The sequence below is a fragment of the Tenrec ecaudatus genome, chromosome 6, assembly GCF_050624435.1.
Source record: "Tenrec ecaudatus isolate mTenEca1 chromosome 6, mTenEca1.hap1, whole genome shotgun sequence".
NCBI classification, from domain to species: Eukaryota; Metazoa; Chordata; class Mammalia; order Afrosoricida; family Tenrecidae; genus Tenrec; species Tenrec ecaudatus.
In genome coordinates this window covers 20,778,726-20,798,001 of record NC_134535.1, presented here as the reverse complement: position 1 = coordinate 20,798,001, position 19,276 = coordinate 20,778,726, and the positions used below count along the sequence as shown (strand labels likewise).

General features: G+C 43.9%; 1 protein-coding gene across 1 annotated transcript in view; it reads left to right on the top strand.

The window, feature by feature from the left end:
• The window catches only part of C6H12orf75 (chromosome 6 C12orf75 homolog), a 63,812-nt gene extending 45,111 nt beyond the window's left edge, over positions 1-18,701 (top strand). Inside the window, exons 3-6 of the mRNA XM_075553201.1 lie at positions 12,523-12,558; positions 13,333-13,412; positions 14,201-14,238; positions 18,073-18,701. Coding sequence (XP_075409316.1) covers positions 12,523-12,558; positions 13,333-13,412; positions 14,201-14,205 — 121 coding nt within the window. The 3' untranslated portion in view covers positions 14,206-14,238; positions 18,073-18,701. The remainder of the gene's footprint in view (positions 1-12,522; positions 12,559-13,332; positions 13,413-14,200; positions 14,239-18,072) is intronic.
• The last annotated feature ends 575 nt before the right edge of the window (positions 18,702-19,276 follow it).

Sequence of the window (19,276 nt, the reverse complement as noted above, 5' to 3'; positions counted from 1 at the left end):
TAGAAGATGGGGCAGAACTGCTCCTGTGGTTTTCTGAGACTGTAACTCTTTCTGGGAGTAGAAAGCCTCATGTTTTTTTCCCATGGAGTGGTTGGTGACTTCGAATGGCTGACCCAGAGACTAGCAGCCCAACGCTTAACCCACTGTGCCACTAGGACTCCTCTGGTGGCAAGAGAGTGAAATTTCCAGTCCTAGCCCCAGCATCACAGAGGTCTAGATGGAAGTGTGGCTTGGAGTTGAGTGGCAGAACCTCAAGAACCCATCCCATTGCCATTGAGCTGATTCTGATTCATAATGGGCCCTGTACAGAATCCCCAAGGCTGTCAGCCTTTATAGGAGCAGACAGTCTTATTTCTCCCGAAGAGCGGCTGGTGGGTTTGAATGCCTAACCTGCTCTTAGCAGTTCAACACTACCCGACAGCGCCGCTTGGACTCCTTATACACTGCCGGTCATTTGTGCTAGTTCCTCTTCCCCTTTGCTGGCCTGTCTTCTAGACCCAAGATAGTTAAACTGGAGAAGGTGCAATAAGCCCCACTTTGGGATATCCCCGTGATGGTAATCAGTAGCCAGGGGCCACGCCAAAGGCAAGGGGTGGGTGGGGAGTGGAGGAGATGGGGAGGAAGAAGAAAGAGAAAGGACTGGTAAAATTTACCAGCTACTTTTTGTTTGGTTTGGTTTACAGTACCTGCCTCTTACCTCCAGTAGATCTGTATTTTCATTCTCTTGGTGAGCCTTGTTCCCAACATGTCTTCCTCAAGGGGCATAGCTTATAGGATGCTCCAGCCATCCCCGAGTCCCTTCTCTTCCAGTTTTCAGTGACTCATTATCCTGGTCTTCTTTTCCCAGTCCGTCTCCATCCCTACCCATCCCTGGAACTAATCCTCCTTCATTGCAATCCGCTACAGGGTGTCTGGGCATTGACTGCTGCACCGTTCCCCACTCCAGCACCCCTCACCCAAAGAGGTTATTATTTAGAACTGCCACGAGAGGTTTATCCTGGTCAAAGTATGTCCACTTGCTCCCTCTCCCTCTTCTCCTCTCCGAAACCAAGCAAGCTGAGTTTGCATAGCTATTTGGCCCAGTTATTCCAGAAGAGTGTTACCAAGTGCACTTTGGCTTCTGCGAATTGGCCTCATTTTCACTTTGTTTATCTTTTCCCACGTGGAATCATAATGTCTTCATGCTCTTCTCTTTAAGGGAAGATCTTCAGTGGGGAAGTCATTGTATTCTTTGCTCCTACTCATCGGTTTCAGTGTTGGTGGGAAACCGGGTCATGCGGCTTATTACTAGGACCTTCTGGAATCTTTACCAGTGGTGGCTCGGTGGCTGTGCTCACAGTCCTGGGAGCAGGTGCGGTTCTACTGCTGTTCCCAGCTCCCTTTACTGGTGTTTGGGATGTATTTTACAGCCCATTAGCAATTGGGCACCTCAGCCACTCTCCTACTACTTAAGCTTAGCTAAAACCCATTGCACCTCACCAATGCCAATTCAAGGTCATCGTGTAGGACAGAATAGAACTTCCCCGTGGGGCCTCAAAGTTGTAACCTCTATGGAAGCCAACTGCCACATCTTTCTCCTGAGGTGCTGCTGGTGGGTTTGAATTGCCGAGCTTTTGATTCGTAGTGAGTGCTTAGACACTGTGCTAGAGGACTCCTTGACTTGTGCTGGACCAACCAGAGCAGAAGAGCCCCAGCCTCAGTGGGGAACAGAGTGGTTTAATCTAAGACTTTTTCAGAACTCTCACTCTCTCCGGTTGAGTGTTCCCTTGCTGGTCCAGTAGTTCCTTTCTCCTGTCTGTCTTTTTAAACACCACCTTGCCTTTGAAATGTGTGCCATTTAGCAGGTTAATAAAACAAGATGAGATTGAGCGAAGGCCACGTCTCCGTAGAGTTAACTCTCTGCACCAGTGGTTTCACCGGTACTCAAAATCACAGACCCCTTGGGCCACCGCCCTGTGCCTGTTATTTTTGAAGGAGATAAATTGGAAGTCCGGGCATACCTTGGAGATATGGTGGGCTCAGTTCCAGACCATCAGCGATTAAAAAAAAACAGCCCCCCCCTCCAATAACGCAATAAAGCGAGTCACATACGCCTTTTTAATTTCATTACCCAGTGTGTATAAAAGTTACATTTACACTAAACAGAAGTCTATTGGCAACCTGATGGCGCAATGGTTACGCATTGGACTGTGATCCTCATGGTCATCAGGTCGATGGGAGCAAAAACGGGCTTTCTATTCCCCTGAACAGTGACAGTCTTGGAAACTCACCGGGAGTTGCTATGAGTCAGCCTTGACCCAGTGGCAGTGAGTTGGGTTTCTAGTTTGGTGGTCTGCGCGTGGGTGATAGCAGGAGGAAACACTTGGGAATGTTGTGAGAATTAACCAAAACATGACCGAGACACAAAGTGAGACGATGCTGTTGAAAATGAAGCCAATAGACGTGCTCCGTGCAGGCTTGCCGCAGACCCTCCACTGTGAAAGCATGCATTAGCTGCGAAGCGCAATAAAGTGGAGCGCCCTGCCGTGAGGGGTGCCTGCACTCTGTCCCCTGCCCCTTATGCCTTTATTGATTGAGAGAAGATTTTGTATCGGTTTGCATATTACTTACCGAAAAAACGACTGTACTGAAAGCCCTTTTGAAACTTCCCCTTACTGTCATTAGTTTACTGCCCCTCTCCCTTCCACTGCCACTTCGCTCAGAAATACCAGCCCTGGGCGACAGTGTCAAAATGGGAAGAAGGTGCGCTAGGGCGGCAGCTGAACCCCGTTTCAAATCTTGGCTCTGAGATTTCCTAGGTTTGTGACTATTTTTCTGAGGCTCAGTTTTATAATCTGCAGAGTGGACATAAGCAGGCCATACTTGTGAAGGTCAGTGAGAGAGAAATATATGCAGACGGCTTAGCACGGAGGCTGGCCTGTAGTAAGGGTCAGCAAATGGAAGCTGCTAAGTTGTTTATATTGACACAGTGGCTGTAACAACAGACTCACACATAACAATTTTGTGGGGGAGGTAGGACACAGGGTCGCTATGGACTGACCCCAGGGCATCTAACAATGACAAGTTATCTATATCGGGTATTTCTGTTTTTCTTGTGTTTCTCCATATGGCTTTTGATTTATTTCCTCCCTGTTGTGGATTGAATGGTGTAACCCCCCACCCCCATCCCAATATCTATTGTAAATCTTAAACTCCTATACCAGTGAGTGTAATCCATTTTGGGAATAGGACTTATTTTTGGTTGTTGTCTCGAGACAGGATCAGTGTAAACTGTGGGGCCAGTCATCGTTGAGATATAAAGAGAGCGGATGAGCCACAGAGACGGAATCACAAATGGAGGGGATGGATGCCATGTGGAAAACCACCAAGGAACCAGGGAAAGGAAACTGAAAGAGAAAAGGACTTTCCTGAGTCGACAAAGACAGCCTTCTCCTAGAGCCAGGACCCTAAGCAAAGTTTAGCATCCTACACTAGGATGTCTGGTGGTACAGTGGTTATGTTGATGGCTGATAATCAAAAGGTCCGTGGTTGGAACCCACCAGAAATCCACTGGGAGAAGAGTTGGCTCTCTGCTCCCATCAGGAGTAGAGTCTAAGAAAGTCTACAGGGAAGTCTGACCTCATTTTACGGGATTTGCTCTGAGTTGGCATCTACTCAATGGCAGGCAACAACAGCAGGGCTCCGGAATGGTGAGACAATTCACTTCTGTTCATCTCAACTGGTAGGCTGCTCCTGGTCAAGCTGGACTAGCATTTAGCTTTCCCTGGACACTAGACATGATGGCTTGGATTATAAGGGATTCAATGTAGCCCAACCTCCCTTTTCTGATTTCACCTCAGTATGGACCAGATAGTTCAGACAATGGTTTCTGTTGAACAGGACAACCCTGTCCCCTGGACAAAAATGAACCACATAGCAAGTGGATATGTTCTACAAAGGTCATCCCCACCAGCCAAGGCAGTGCAGACCAAGACTCTTGTCTAGGCGATTCTAGATTCAAGTCCCTCTTCCTTTAAATGGAAAAGCCCTTGTTATAGTGGTTATGCCTTGGGCTGCAATCTGAACAGTTAGCAGTTCAAAACCACTAGCCACTCCACAGGAGAAAGACAGGGCTTTCTACTCCCACAAACAGTTACAGCCTCAGAAACGCATAGAGCAGCTCTACCCTGTCCTACGGGGTCACAATGAGTCAGCATCAGCTCCATGGCAGTGAGTTTGGTTTCCTGGTTTTCTTTAAGTGGAATGGTAAAATGGGTGAAATCCACATAAGTTGGGAAGGGCTCTTTGATACCAGGTAGCACATGCCCACAGTTTATGATTCAAGAGTTGGAATCGGAAGAAAACCTGGGTTTGAATTCTAGCTTAAGTAGCTACCTGTAAAACCTTGGCCACATTACTCGACTTTTTAACGGCCCAGTGTTTCATCTGTAAAATGCATCCAGCATCTTCCTTGCAGGACCGTGATGGGCATGAAAGGGAATAATGGATTAGCACCTGCCCAGTGCTGAGAAACCATGGCTACGCAAGCAAGCAGTTTGTGAGCCAGGGACGTCCAGCGTCTTTGTCAGAGTGGTGTGGGAGATGCCACCATGTCAGCGCCTCACTGGCAATATTTTCACTCTCCTTTTGACAGGCCCTATGGTGAATTAGACTGTGGAATGTAATGCTGTTGTCACATAGAGGGGGATGAAGCGAAGCCTTGCTGTTTGCTAATTATATGGTTTTCTGAACCAATTTACTCATGTGTAAGCTCTTAGTAGTTCTGATGGCTCCGTGGTTACGTGGTCGTCTGCTAACCAAACGGCCGACAGTTTAGATTCATTCAGGGGCTCAGAAGAAGAGAGATCTGGTGATCTGCTCCTGTCAGGATCACAGCCTCGGAAACTCTACTCCATCTCATTGGATCTCGATGAGTTGAAATCAATTTGATGGCATCTAACAAAAACAAAACAAATTCATAGCATTCTTGTGAAGAATAGTGTTGCTGTTTGTGATGTTTTCTACAGTGTACCTGTATTAGTCTGGGTACTTTAGAGAAACACATCCACAGAAACTCATGTATAAGAGAGAGTTTTATATAATGGGTGAGTGCACATCAAGAAAACATCCCAACCCAGTGCTGCCAAGCCCACAAGTCCAATATTAACCCATATGTCTGACACAAATCCACAAAGTCCTCCTCCATCTCACAAAACACATGCAACGATGCCGACTGCAGGAGGAAAACTGAGTCAGTGAACGTGTAAGCATCTCAGCGCTGGCAGGGGTCTCCACACAGCTGCTCCAGCACACAGGGCTGCATTGGGGTAGGTCTATGTGATTTCTTCTTGGAGATGTCTTGCAGGAAGTGAGCCTTGTCAGCTGAAGCAGGGAATTGGCTAAGGCAGCTGCACCCTGACCCAACCATCAGCGAGAAAGAGACCCGAGAACTAGAAAGGCGAGGCTCACTGAGCCATTTATTCCTCAGCCCTTCAATTAATCCCATGTGTTTATTGGCCAGGTTGGCACAATAAACTAACTCAGTACCTGATACACCAGGGAGAATCATGGTCTTAGGCTAGGTTCTCTAGAGAATCAAGAGCAGTGATATCTATGTATATGTAGAGAGATTAAACTTTATATCAAGAACGACTTACATTTGTAGAAATGGGGAAGTTCAAGTCCAGGCAAGTTACAAATCGGTGGATGAGATATTGAGCTAGAAGCTTTTCCTAAATTGCATAGCTTGGGGGGCTGATAAACACAAGATCTGAAGGAAGGTCACAGGCTGGTGGCTGCAGAGGTAGATGAATGCAAGGTCAGCAGGTCAGATAGCCGGTCTCTAATAACTCCCAGGATCAGCACACAATATGACAAGCCATTGGCACAAATTCAAAGAACCAGAGGTCTATTAGTCTGATGGATAATCCAGACTCAGCAACATGTAAACAAGCTTTTCCACAGCACCCACTTATATTGGAAGCAGGCCATATCCCCAAAGCTACTAATTGCATCAGGGGTGTTTCAAAAGTAAGGGTATTAGATTCCACTTTAATCTTATCCTGTTCTGGAGACTTACAACGATTGGCCGTGATTACATTGTCTTATGTTAGGTCATGGGAATTAGTAGGTGTTGACTGCCAACCTTCTGAGAATCCTGACCTACTCAAGTTGACAGAAAGCCTTAACTGTGACAGTCATTAACAATACCATTTGTACTTATGTCATCTTTGAGATAACCTTCCTCTAGCATTGTAGACTCCTTGTTTGTGAAATGAATATGTGAAGCAGCACTCTCATACAGAGGGGCATACTTACTATAGCTTACTTGAAGATTCAAGAAAATAGATATCTTATAAGCATAAACTGTACCAAGTGGTATATTCAAAGGTTCTGTAGTATTATATTTTAACTTGAATTACAGTAAATGTGACTGCATTTGTATGTGTAAAAGCTGGACAAGAAATACAGTAGACCTAAGAAAATCTGATGCATCTGAATTAATAGAATTGGTGAGAGATACTGACTATACCATGGACTTCTAGAAGAATCAACAGATCTGTCTTGGAAGAAGTATAGTTGGAATTCTACTCAGAAACTCGAATGACGAGACCGTGTCTTGTGTACTTTGGACATGTTATCAGGAAGGGCCAGCCCTCTGGAGGAGGATATCGTGCTTGGGAAAGCAGAACATCATGAAAACAGGAAGACCTGAGTGAGATAGATGGACTGTAACAATGGACTCAAACATAGGAGGGACTGTGAGGATGGCACCGCACTCAGCAGTGCTGCGCTCTGTTTCACAGAGAGATGCTGTGAGTGAGAACTGACTCACTGATGGTACCTAACAACAACAACAACGACTTCTGTTTAAGGTTGTGGATTATTTTTATACTGAGAATACATTTTGGGTTTTAGCATATTGAATACTGAAGCAATAATATATGAAAAATTAATTTCTTACATTTGAGCAAGTTAAAATATATTTAAAACCTTGGGCAGGATTAGGAAAATGGAAAAAGAATTCAAACCGATACATAACTGGATGTGAAAAGGATACCTTTGACAGAAATGATGAGACTGTAAATATCCAAATATACCAGCCATATGCACGATACATTGAGTAGCACAGGACAAAAGTAAACATTGTATAACCCTGACAAAGTTTGTCCCCGTCATGTTCCAATTTTCCATGTAAAGGCTTAAAAATCCATTTTAATTAAGAGTAATAAACAACACTTCATTAGGCCGCATCGATAAGCATAACACCATTTCATAATGTACTATGACTTTGACACCTTTGAATTAAAAAATGATCTATCTTGCTCTGACCAGCTTTATTACATAGCATGAAGTCATTGAAGGTGATAATTATCTGGAACTTTTAGTTTATATGCTCAGTTTGGATAAATCAGATCTCAAGGTCGATATTTTTTGCACCTTTTTTATTAGAGTATTGGGTATTCTTACGGCGAGTCATCACCAGATAATTGCCAAGTCTATACTTTTTTATTTATGGACTTTGGAATTACTGGGCACTTCAACAAAACAAACCCTCATGTACATGCATTAGAAATATTTGAAGTTTCTAAATGGGTGAAGCCACATTTAGAAAATCTCTAGAATCTGCATATTCAATTAGCAGATTCCATTACCAGCGAGCTTAGAATACTTACATATTTTCTGTTTGCTCTCTTCCCAAAGTTACATGTAGAATTCAGCCAGCTGCACGTGAATCTTGTTTCTTTTATCTTTCAGAGAAGTAACTTAGGATAGTGTTTCAAGGCAAGGTAGAGCCTTATAATGACACGTGCAAAGACCTGGAGTTAGGAGTCAAACAGGAAGAACATGCTTACAATATCTCAAGCTGAAAGAACTGAAGAAAAGATTCAAGTTGAAATATTGAAAGATCCCAGGGGAAATATTGCAGGAAGCATCAAAGGAAGATGGTAGAAATACTTAGTCCCTGCACCAAAAAGAGCTGGTCAACATTCCACCACTTCAAGAGGCAGCATGTGATTGAGAACCAATGGGCATGGAAGGAGGAAATCCAAGCCGCACTGAAAGTATTAGCCAGAAACAAGGTGCCGGGAATTGGTGGAATGCCCATTGAAATGTTTCAGCAAGCTGATGAAGCTCTGGAAACACTCGATTACGCCGAGAAAATGGTAAGACAGCTAGATGGTCAACTGACGGGAAAGGATCCACATTTGTCCTCATTCCAAGGTGACCCAACAGGATGTGAAAATGATTGAACAATGTCATTAATACTATATGCAAATAAAAACTTCCTGAAGATAATTTTAAGAAGGATGCAGCAGTACATTGACAGGAGGCTGCTAGAAGTTCAGGCTGGATTCAGAAGAGGACGTGGAACAAGGGGTATCATTGTTGACATCAGATGGACCTTGGCTGAAAGAGGGCAATACCAGAGACAAATGTTTATTTGTGTGCTTTTAAAAATCATTTTATTGGGGGCTCATACAACTCTTATCACAATCCGTACATACATCAATTGTATAAAAGCACACTTATACATTCGTTGCCCTTATCATTCTCAAAATTTGCTTTCCGCTTGGGTTCCTGGGATCAGCTCCTCATTTTCCTTTCCCCCCTCCCTCTCCCTCCCCGTTTCCCCCGCCCTCATGAACCCTCAATAATTTATAAATTATTATTTTATCTTACCTTACACTGCCCAGCGTCTCCCTTTACCCACTTTTCTGTTGCCCATCCCCCAGAGAGGTTATATGTAGATCCTTTTGATAGGTTCCCCCTTTCTAGCCCTCCTTCCCTCTCGGTATCGCCAATCTCAACGCTGGTCCTGAGGGGTTAATCTGTCCTGGATTCCTTGTGTTTCCAGTTCCCATATGTACTGCTGTGCATCCTCTGGTTTAACCAGGTTTGCAAGATAGAATTGGGATCATGATAGTTGTGGGGAGGAAGTGTTTAAGAACTAGAGGGAGGTTGTGAGTTTTATTAATGCCACACTGAACCCTGAGTGACTCATCTCCTCCCCACTACCCCTCTGCAAGGGATGTCCAGCTGTCTGCAGATGGGCATTGGGTCCCCATCACGCACTCCTCTCATTCACGATGATATGATTTCCCCCCCTGCCTTTGGTGCTTGAAACCTGGTCCCCTCAGCCCTTCATTTAAGAACTAGAGGGAGGTTGTGAGTTTTATTAATGCCACACTGAACCCTGAGTGACTCATCTCCTCCCCACTACCCCTCTGCAAGGGATGTCCAGCAGTCTGCAGATGGGTATTGGGTCCCCATCACGCACTCCTCTCATTCACGATGATATGATTTCCCCCCCTGCCTTTGGTGCTTGAAACCTGGTCCCCTCAGCCCTTCATGATCACATTTGTTGGTGTGCTGCTTCCATGTGGCCTTTGTTGCTTCTGGGCTAGATGGCCGCTTGTTTAATTTTAAGCCTTTAAGTCCCCAGATGCTATATCTCTCAATAGCCGGGCACCATCAGCCTTCTTCACCACACTTACTTATGCACACATTCGTCTTCAGCATTTATGTGGGGAAGGTGATCACACAATGATGGTTTTTGTTCTTTGGTGTCTGCTACCTAATCCCTTCAACACCTCGTGTTCACTTAGGCTCGTGTGCGTCTTCTCTGTGGGCTTTGTTGCTTCCGAGCTAGATGGCCGCTTATTTACTTTTAAGCCTTTAAGACCCCAGACACTATATCTTTTGATAGCCGGGTACCATCAGCTTTCTTCACCATGTTTGCTTATGCACACGTCTGTCTTCAGCGATCATGTTGGGAAGGTGGGTGTCATGAAATGACTGTTTAGCTGAGCAAGGTGCTATTGTATTGAGGGAATGCACGCGAGGAGGCCCAATGTCCACCTGAATTGTGCGGATCATAACAAGGAAATACTGTGCAGTTAAAATCAGGGTTTGTATTTCACCACACTCTTAGTCTGTATGCTGAGCAAGTAGTCTGGGAAGCTGGACTTTGTGAAGAAGAATGTGATGTCAGGATTGAGGAAGGCTTATGAACCTGCAATATAATTATGACACGACTTTGCTTGTTGAAAATGAGGAGAACTTGGTAATGAAAATCAATGACTACAGACTTTCCAAATCAACTATGGATCACAACTCAATGCAAAGAAAACAAAATTCTCACCTCTGGCCTATTAGACACACAATAAATGGTGAAAAGTTTGAATTTGTCAAGAATTATCTTTTACTTGGATTCCCAATTAAGGCTCATGAACCAACCAAGAAATAAAATGATGAATTGCACTGGGCAAGTGTGCTACACAAGACCTCTTTCAAAACTGTTCAAGAGCAAAGATGTCACTGAGTACCAAGATATGTCTTCCCTATGTCATAGTAGTTTTATTATTTATTTTTAAATCATGTTATTGGGGGCTCGTACAACTCACCACAATCCATACATCAGTTGCATCAGGCATGTTTGTACATGTGCTGCCTTCATTCTTTTCTAGACATTTACTTTCTATTGAGCCCTTGGTATCAGCTTCCCCCCGTCACCCTCATAACCCCTGATAGATTGTACATCGTTATTGTTTTCATATCTCACATTGACCGCTGTCTCCCTTCCCCCATGTTTTCTGTTGTTCTTCCCCCTGGAGAGGGTTGTATGGTTATGTGTCAATCTTTGAGATCAGTTCCCCCTTTCTCCCTTCCTCTCCCCCACTTCCCCCTACCCTTCTGGAATCACTATTCCCACTCTGTTCCTGGATTCTGTGTGTCATGAGCTCCCATCCCATTCTATACCTGTGTACATGTTCCGGTCTAGTCTGAATTGGGAAGCAACACTGGGGCCATGGTAGTGGGGGGTGAGGAAGCCTCAAGGAACCAGAGGAATATACTGTGTTTCATCGATGCTTTACTGCACCGTGGTGACTCATCCCCTCCCCGTGGGCCCTTTGTGGGGAGATTGCTCCTCTTCAGATGGGCTTTGGATCTCCACTCCAACCCTCCTTGTTCTCAACAATATGTTTTTGTTTGTTATGTGTCTGCTGATACCTATTGCCCGGTCCCTATGACTCCTTATGATCTCACCGGTGGTGTGGTTCTTCCACGCGGACTTGTTGCTTCACTGCTGAATAGCGGCTTGTGTAACTTCAAGCCCAGACACTATCTTTTAATAGCCGGGCACCATCCGCCCTCTTTACTACATTTGCTTATGCACCCATTTTGTTTTCAGCGATTGTGTTGGGAGGGTGAACATCTCAGACTGCCGATTGGTTAGACAAATTGTTCTTGTATTGAGGGAGGGTGTGAGCAGAGGCCCAAAGTCCATCCCCTCCCACAGTGTATTTCCATATAAATATATGTACATGGACCAATACCTCTTATTTTGTGTATTAATGTATGTAGATATGTACACTGCTATGTCATAGTATTTTTGATCACATCATATGCATATGGAAGCTTGACAAAGCATACGGAAGACTAGGGAAGACTTGTAGTTGGATTACGGTGTTGTCCACGAATATTGAATGCACCCTGAGTGCCGGAAGAGCGAACAAATCTGTCTTGGGAGAAGTATAGACAGAGTGCTCCTTAGAAGCACTTCACCCGTGTTCTTTGGACATTTTATTCAGAGAGACCCATCCCTGGAAAAGAACAGCATTCTTGGTAAAACAGGGGGTCAGTGAGAATGAGATTGCCCTTTAAGGAGGTGGATTGCCACAGCGGATGCAATAATGGGCTCAAACATAACAATCGCGAGGACCACTCTGGGCCAGGCAGTGTTTTGTTCTATTGTCTGTTTGGTTCACTGTGAGTCAGCACCAGCCTAACCACCACCGCCAGGGTTCCAGGAAAGCTTCTCACTCCTTTAGGAAGTGGAATCTATTTCACAGAATCCGTTTAGTAGATCAACGGGCATGGAGTTTGTTTCTTCTTATGCAGGGGAATACTTGTGCATTTTAAAGTCATGATTCCCACAAAGCACCTCCCTTTACACTTCTCCCACTCTCTGCGGTAAAGCATATGGACAATGGCCAGGCCTTTTACATAAAAAGATGTCCAATTTGCACGCATCCATTTGTGCATGAAAGAAATATTTTACTCTGGGTGGTTGTGTCATCACCTGGGAGGAAACACATAAAATGTGTGAGTTTGCACCTGAAGCCCCCTGGGGTTGACCCTCTAACTTTACAGATGAGGCGCAGGTGGGCAGGCAGCTTGCCCAGTTCTGCCCATCAGTGGGGCAGTGGGGCACAGCTGAGGCGGCAGCCAAGCTATCCCGACTCCTAACTTGTGTTCTTTCCGGTATTTGCTGCCTGGGTTTTCATTCGTTCGGCAGTTGAGTTTTTGGCATTTGCTGGGTTTGCACGTTTGGTGAGTGGATAATTACTGATTTTTGTCGTGCATGCATGCTTGAAGTGAAGACGGAATACAGTTACAGAAATATTTAGTAGAAACACTTGGGGGGTACAAACCCAGTTTACAGCAACTTTTAACTAAATGTCCCACTCCCTCCCCCCACCCCTGTAACCTATGTAGTCAAAGGGCTGACCACTTCGATGTCTTTGACCTCTTTAGAACAGAAGACTCAATGGCAGACGATGACAAAAGGAGGTACGTTGGTTTTGCAGCTGGCTCTAATTTGAGTAAGTTGGCCGCGCTTCATGGATTTTGCTTCATGGATTTTACGCATGGTAAGCTCATTACAATGATGCGAATTCCACTGTGGTCACAGAGACTACAGGTAGGAGCTGTCACCAGAGTGACAACCTGCTTAGCAGGAGTCTCGATCTTTTGAGCTGCTTCTGCGCAAGCTTGGTTGTTGCCCTGTCTCCCTGAGCCTTGCTAATGGCCTTTGTGTGTGCTGTTCTAGCTGAGTGACTCCCCTTTGCTTAAACACGACAGCCTTTTCTACTCCTCTACCTTCTTCCAATGAACTGCATTCTCCTCTCCACAGAGGTAGCATGCTTTGTTTGTCCTTAGCAACGAATACCGTTTTGACTGTTATGAATTCTTGATTAATGTTGACTATCTCTAACACACCACACACCACTGCCATTTATCCAACTTTTCTTCTTTCCCGACAGCGAGTCAAGTATCCCAAAACTTACCTAAAGAGATAGGGCCTTCTTGCAACCTCCCCCTTCCTTCCCCTCCGCCCCTTCCTCCTCCTCCTGTTTCTTCAGCAGCATCACCATGGCTTCTTTTTCAACTTAAAACAAAAAGTGTTTCCAAGGGCAAACATAGCCCCAACTCCCCTTTCCACGAACCCTGCATCGTTTTACATAATGGTACCTTTGTTTGAAGCGATCCAAGGTGCTGCTGTGTTCAGGAATTATGCAGGCTCATTTAAACAGCTGATTTTCCCGTCTGTTTCTTCTCCTTAAGGAACTATGGAGGGGTATACGTGGGCCTTCCCGTGGAAGCGGTCAGTATAGTTTCCAGTCAGACAAAGACTGTGCGGAAAAGTAAGTGAAAAATCACACGCTCTTGTTCTTTCTCAAGATGCACGTCTGCAGTGTGTGTGGAAATGTGGGCTTGATGCTTCCACCTGCCAGTCTCGAGCTGTGCCTTGACCTCTGGTCGTGAGCCGTCCTAAAGACGATCTGTTCACGACCATGCCTTGTTGCGGTTGCCACCCACACGTGGCAGTCGTTCCAAAGCAGAATCCGGCTTCTAGTTGCAGCTGTACTCCGAGGGCATTTTAAATTTCTTGTTAATATCAGTGATGATCGGTGTGAAAAATCAAAGCCGATGCCTTAAGAAGTGTATGGAGTTTTTGTTGAACATAAAAAATCCGTGCCTGTAATATTTTATAAAGATGCCTAACTAGTAAACCGTGTAGTGATTAAGGGAAAGATAAATGCCTACTGTATAATTAAGTGAAATGTGTTCCTGTGGTGTGGAGCTAAGGAAATCTTTTAAATAAGAGGCAGGGCTGTACTCTGGGAGATAGCGCCTCGTTTGAGTAAGTGAGGTTCCTGGCAGAGAACATCACCTTATTAATAATTAATAAGGTATTAATAAATACACAATTGTCTTTTGCATAGTTTTAACTGACTATTAGTAGGTGTGATTTTCACACAAGGCTATATTATGTATTTTTTAGCATTTTGTAATTCTGTTCCTCATTGCTTTTTTCTTACTTTATGATTTAAACAAGATGTACAAACATGCTTACTGTGATGGTTTATATAAAACTAGAATATATTCTTTATAATATGAATGTTTAACTTTTCTTATTTTTCCCTTTAAGATTAGAAGACAGTGATACCATGACTCAGTAATCAAGAGGTATTGAATGTTTTTTAAACAATTCTGCTTGTTGACGATGTGTGACTTGTGGATGTTGCCATGTGTTTCTCAGAAACCCTAAACTTCACGATCAGAAGGATTAGTCTCATTTGATAGCTAAATGTATGGAATTGAAGGTGTTTTATTTTAAAGTTATTTAATGACCAGATCAATTTTCTTTGCTGTCCCCTGCTTTTTTTTTTAATGCAGCCCAAGTTTCTTAGACTGAGGGAGACTTCAGACTCCCTCATTGCCCCAAACTTTGAGTGACTAGAACTTGAGTTAAGTAGAGGGAGGGACAGAAGCTAGGACTGATTATTATCTTAGGAGAAATGGTGTTTGGCTATAGCCAGGAATTAGTTAATAGATAGAGAGGAGGCATATCAGTACCAGGACTTCAATTGAGACAAGCGATTGCCAGTGTGCAGAGGAACAATTATGTGGGAAAATGTAAAATTATAGACAGTTCCCAGGTTGCATGAATAGCGTGAAACCTGCTCCCCAGGGACGGAGGAAATCACTGTCTGGAAGATAAGGCACCATGGACACAGGATTCTGGTAAAATTCATGGGTTAGAATTACAACAAGACAAACAAGGACAAGAGGCGGTAGCTGTCATTATTTTTTTAATCTCCACTCTGTGTACCTCCTTGTGACCTTATAGGACAGAGGACTGGTCCCATGGGTTTCAGAGATTGCAACTCGTTACGGGAGGAGATAGCCTCGTCTTCCTCCTGCTGTGAGACAGAATCACCTTGATGGCAGCTGAGCGAGTGTGTGTGTGTGTGTGTGTGTGTGTGTGTGTGTGCACCTGCCTGAACAAAATGCTGAGCAGTCAATTCCATAGAAACAGAGAGTCTCCGGCTATCTAGTTCAACAACACATTATATTTTTGGATCCTCACTGTGTGGTGTGAATGACATCCACCCTCAAAGACATCCACGACTCCCTATTCCCAAGGGAGTCCATGCTCTTTGAGGAATCCTATAGCATTAGATTTGAATTCAGGCTCTACTACTAGCCCCCCCTTTGAACCTTCAGCTTCATGGTTTATAGAAAGAAGCAAACACTTACTTAGAAGGGCTATTGTTAGGACTAAATAAGAAATAGACGGTAGCTTCCGTTGTCATTGTGGCCTTCCTCTTCCTCCTCATCATGATCACCCTGATCATGCTAATACTCTGCCTGGTAACTAGAATCTAGCCATTGGCAGATGAGAAGCACATCTGCCCAATACATTTACTGCCCGTTTATTGGCATGGCAAGTTTTCAAAGACCAGGTCACTGCAAATATCGTCATGGAGGACAACCACATCAGATCATCAAATGGGAGATGGCTGCATCATTACATAACTGCCAGATTATGTTTTTACATAATGGCCAAACCACTGAGAATCATGGCTTAGCAAAAGTGACACATCACCTCACCCATCAGAGTCTGCATTCCTTTTGCCTCACCCTTTAGCCTTCTTTACTGTGAGATGTACATTGTTCATGTGCAAAATGGTTAGGTAGTAGATTTTTTACTATTGCAATCATGTTGGATAGCAAGGTAGTTGATGAGTGAGGATTAGCTGTATTGGAACAACTTCTTGCCTAGGACTGTCCTAGTGTTGGTGTTTGGAACGAGGTGAGGTGGAGGTGGAGAATGAGCTCACAGGTGTAGGGAGATACGCCTTCATTGTTTGGGGGAAGGGAACAAACACCCCAGCTGTAAACACCTCTTCCTGACAAGAACCAGGAAAGTCTCTGGATAGCCATTTTCTTCTCTGGATTTCCGATCAAGGCGTCGACATTAGGGAGGCTTATTCCCTCGCCTTCACAACTCAATTAGATTGTTCCTCTGGGTATTTCCTGGCTATTTTCTATTTCCAGGTATTTTTAAGGCGCCATAGAGATTTCTGAGTTTCCTGCCAGTTTTCCCCTTGGCAAAAGTAATTTTGTTAGTTACCTCAAATTGAAAAGATAATCTAATAGAAAGGAAGCACACATTACTCTTTGGCCTCCAAATATCAAGGGTTGTTTGGTTTTTTTTTTAATTCTTGGCGTGGCAAGAGATGCCATGTAGACGTTGGGGACTGGCTGTGTTCACAGCTCTGCTATCAACGTAGGATCGGAGATGAGTCCCAACTTCTTTCAACGTTTCTCGAGAGAACTGGACAAGATGATTGGTCCTTTGTTGTATGAATCCAAAACTTTGTGATAACAACTTAATATATTGCTAGTAACCCTTCCAATGCAACATTAGTCAACTAGTGAAAATATCTCCTTACCACCCATGGCTAGAAATACCTATATTTTATTGCTACTTCTAAATCCCCTCAATGCACCCTTTTCTTTAACTCTATTTCTAAGTAGTCAATTTGATCTAGATCTTTCCTTCCTCGTTTTAAATTGCTTGAATATTTCCCAAATTGAAATGCTGTCTATTTTTTCCCAGTTGTTCAAAGCCCATTTGTGTTAGGTATGTGAGATGGCTTCGTGAGTGCTGGGAGGAGACCCTTCCGGGAAAGCCGCCTTTGGCAAGGAAGAGATTTTCTGTCAAGGGCTGGAGGCTATCATGTAGACTTTCTCTAGAAACAGTGAAGTCCGAGTTCAAAGTTGATTAGGCTGTTTTGTTGAAACAGATCGTGGCAATGATTCAGCATGGGCTACAGTTTCTAATGTCACAAGGACTGATGTCTGGTGTCTTGTATGGATGCCTCAAGGGGGAATGTTGTGCCCACCCGGATGTGTGTATGGAATACATTCAACACAGAGGTTCTCAAATCATAGTTCTTAAACCCCAGGTGATGGTCTTACTAGGGGTGCTTCTCATAATGGAGATGACTAGCCCCTCCTAGGAGCCCTGGTGGCATAGTGGTTGCGGGCTGGGCTGCTAGCTGCAAGGTCAGCAGTTTGAAACCACCAGCTGCTCCTTGGGAGAAAGACTGGGCTTTCTACTCTGGTGAAGGGTTATAGTCTAGGAAACTCACAGGGGAAGCTCCACCTTGCCCTAAAGCCTTGCTGTGAGTCAGCGCTGACTCCACGGCAATGAGTTTGAGACCCTCCTAAGGAACTTTGGTGCACAGTGAGCATTCATTTGCTAACCAAGAGGTCCGTTCAAACCCACCAACCCTCTGCAGGAGAAAAAGGAAATCTGGCAGCCTGTCCCTATAAAGATTCCAACATCGTTCTCTCGCAGTGCATCTTATAGGATGGTCTCCTCTGTCTTTACAGGCGCAGAAAGGCACACATGCTTAACCACTGCACTCCTCCATGATGATTACGACCTTGGAAACAGCAGCTCAGCCATACTGGGTCGCATAAATCATAATCCAGTTGGCAGCTCACAGCTGATCCAAGAGGTTCTAACCAAATAGGAAGCGGCTGGGGTTGTGGCTGAACAGCCTGTATTTTTAACACACACAGCTAGGCTGTCCTATCCTTTATTATGTTGTATTTTAATTTTAATTCTTTAAGTCTCTTTCGCTACCTCCGTCCTTTCCTATAAACACCCATTAGTTAGCACTGTGCTGGCTACATATGAAAATTAAACTCAATAGTGAATGAATGCTGAAGACATCTTATTTAAAATCAATAAATGTTTGGCCGACATTGTTCGTTGCCACAGGGTCAATGGTTCATGGTCATGCATGTCAGTGTAGATTTGGAAGCAGAGGGCCAGGCACCTCTGGGTGGGCCTAATACCACCCACCTTTCAGCTAGCACTTGAGTGAGTAACCATTTGTGCCACACCCTGAGACTGATTTTATCCGAGTTGTATTTTTTTTCCAAGCGTCCTAACTCTTTTCTCTTTTTTATTTTATTTTTGCTTGTTTGTTGTCTTCATAGCCTACAAATCAAGATGCTGAAGGAATGTGGCTTGACGGGACCTTGTATGGCGCATAGATGTTTCCAAGTAGATTCTGAACTGTAGCCCCCAGCCCCCCAGTCCGATAGTCTTAGTGTAGAGTTAAAACCATGGGTACCTGCTGAATTGTGTGGTAACAGGGGGGACTGGTTAGATTGTACGCGCATGTATGGAACGTCCGGAAGATGAACCCTGAAGGACAAGTTGATGAACGGTCATGGGAACTGCGACTGCCCAGTCTGGTCGGCTCTGCGTCCGCAGCATCTTCACCCTGGTTGTTCAACACACTTCACGAAGGTCATATCTTTTCACTGATACTTTTTGATAATTTTTATAGAACTAAATCTGTATTCTATTTATAATGTAGAATAACAAGTCTTATAAACGAACTATTTAAAGTACTGCTTTGGTCTAGTATCTTTTGCTGTTCTCACTTCACTGTAATTCTGAGCTGGGAAATTGTTCAGTGGTTCTTACTCTTCCATCCCCCGACCCCCTTTTGTTTTTACCATTTGGTTTTCAGTTTTACTGCAAAGGCAGAGAGTTTTCCTTTATTAGTAATGTATGCCATTGCAATGTTGACAAATAAAGGACTTAAATCTGCATACCATGTTCATAGTTTGGGTAAATTTCTATTTTCTTTATTCCAGGGCTTATATAGTTACAGACACTTTCTAGCTTTTGAATATCCCTCTTCCCCTTTATGTCATCATGGTATCTCCTCCTGTTAATGCTATACTGTTTGCAGGGACTTTTTGATGGGTGGCTAGTGGGCTGATTGGAAAGTTCTTGATTCAGTAATCATTATTGTGTCTTTCCTTGGTACTGTACCATAAATCACTCAGTTTACCAATGTATTTCAACAATTAAAACATTTTTATCCCTCTTTACATGGATTTCTGAATTATTCTGAAATAGAACAGATGCCCTTGTGATATATAGAGATGCCAATAATCCCTTATAAATTAATTGCTATGAAAAACAAACACCTTCGCAAGGAGAAAGGCACTGTCTTATATAGTATATATTAAAACATCTCTGCATTACATAAAATATTAATAGTTTGTTCATATGATAACCATCGAGACGTCAAAATAATAAAATGTTTTAAAGACTCGAATAACTATGCAAAGATGATTGTGAACTGCTGTGGAGTTGACTCCTGCTCACAGTGATACTCAGAGT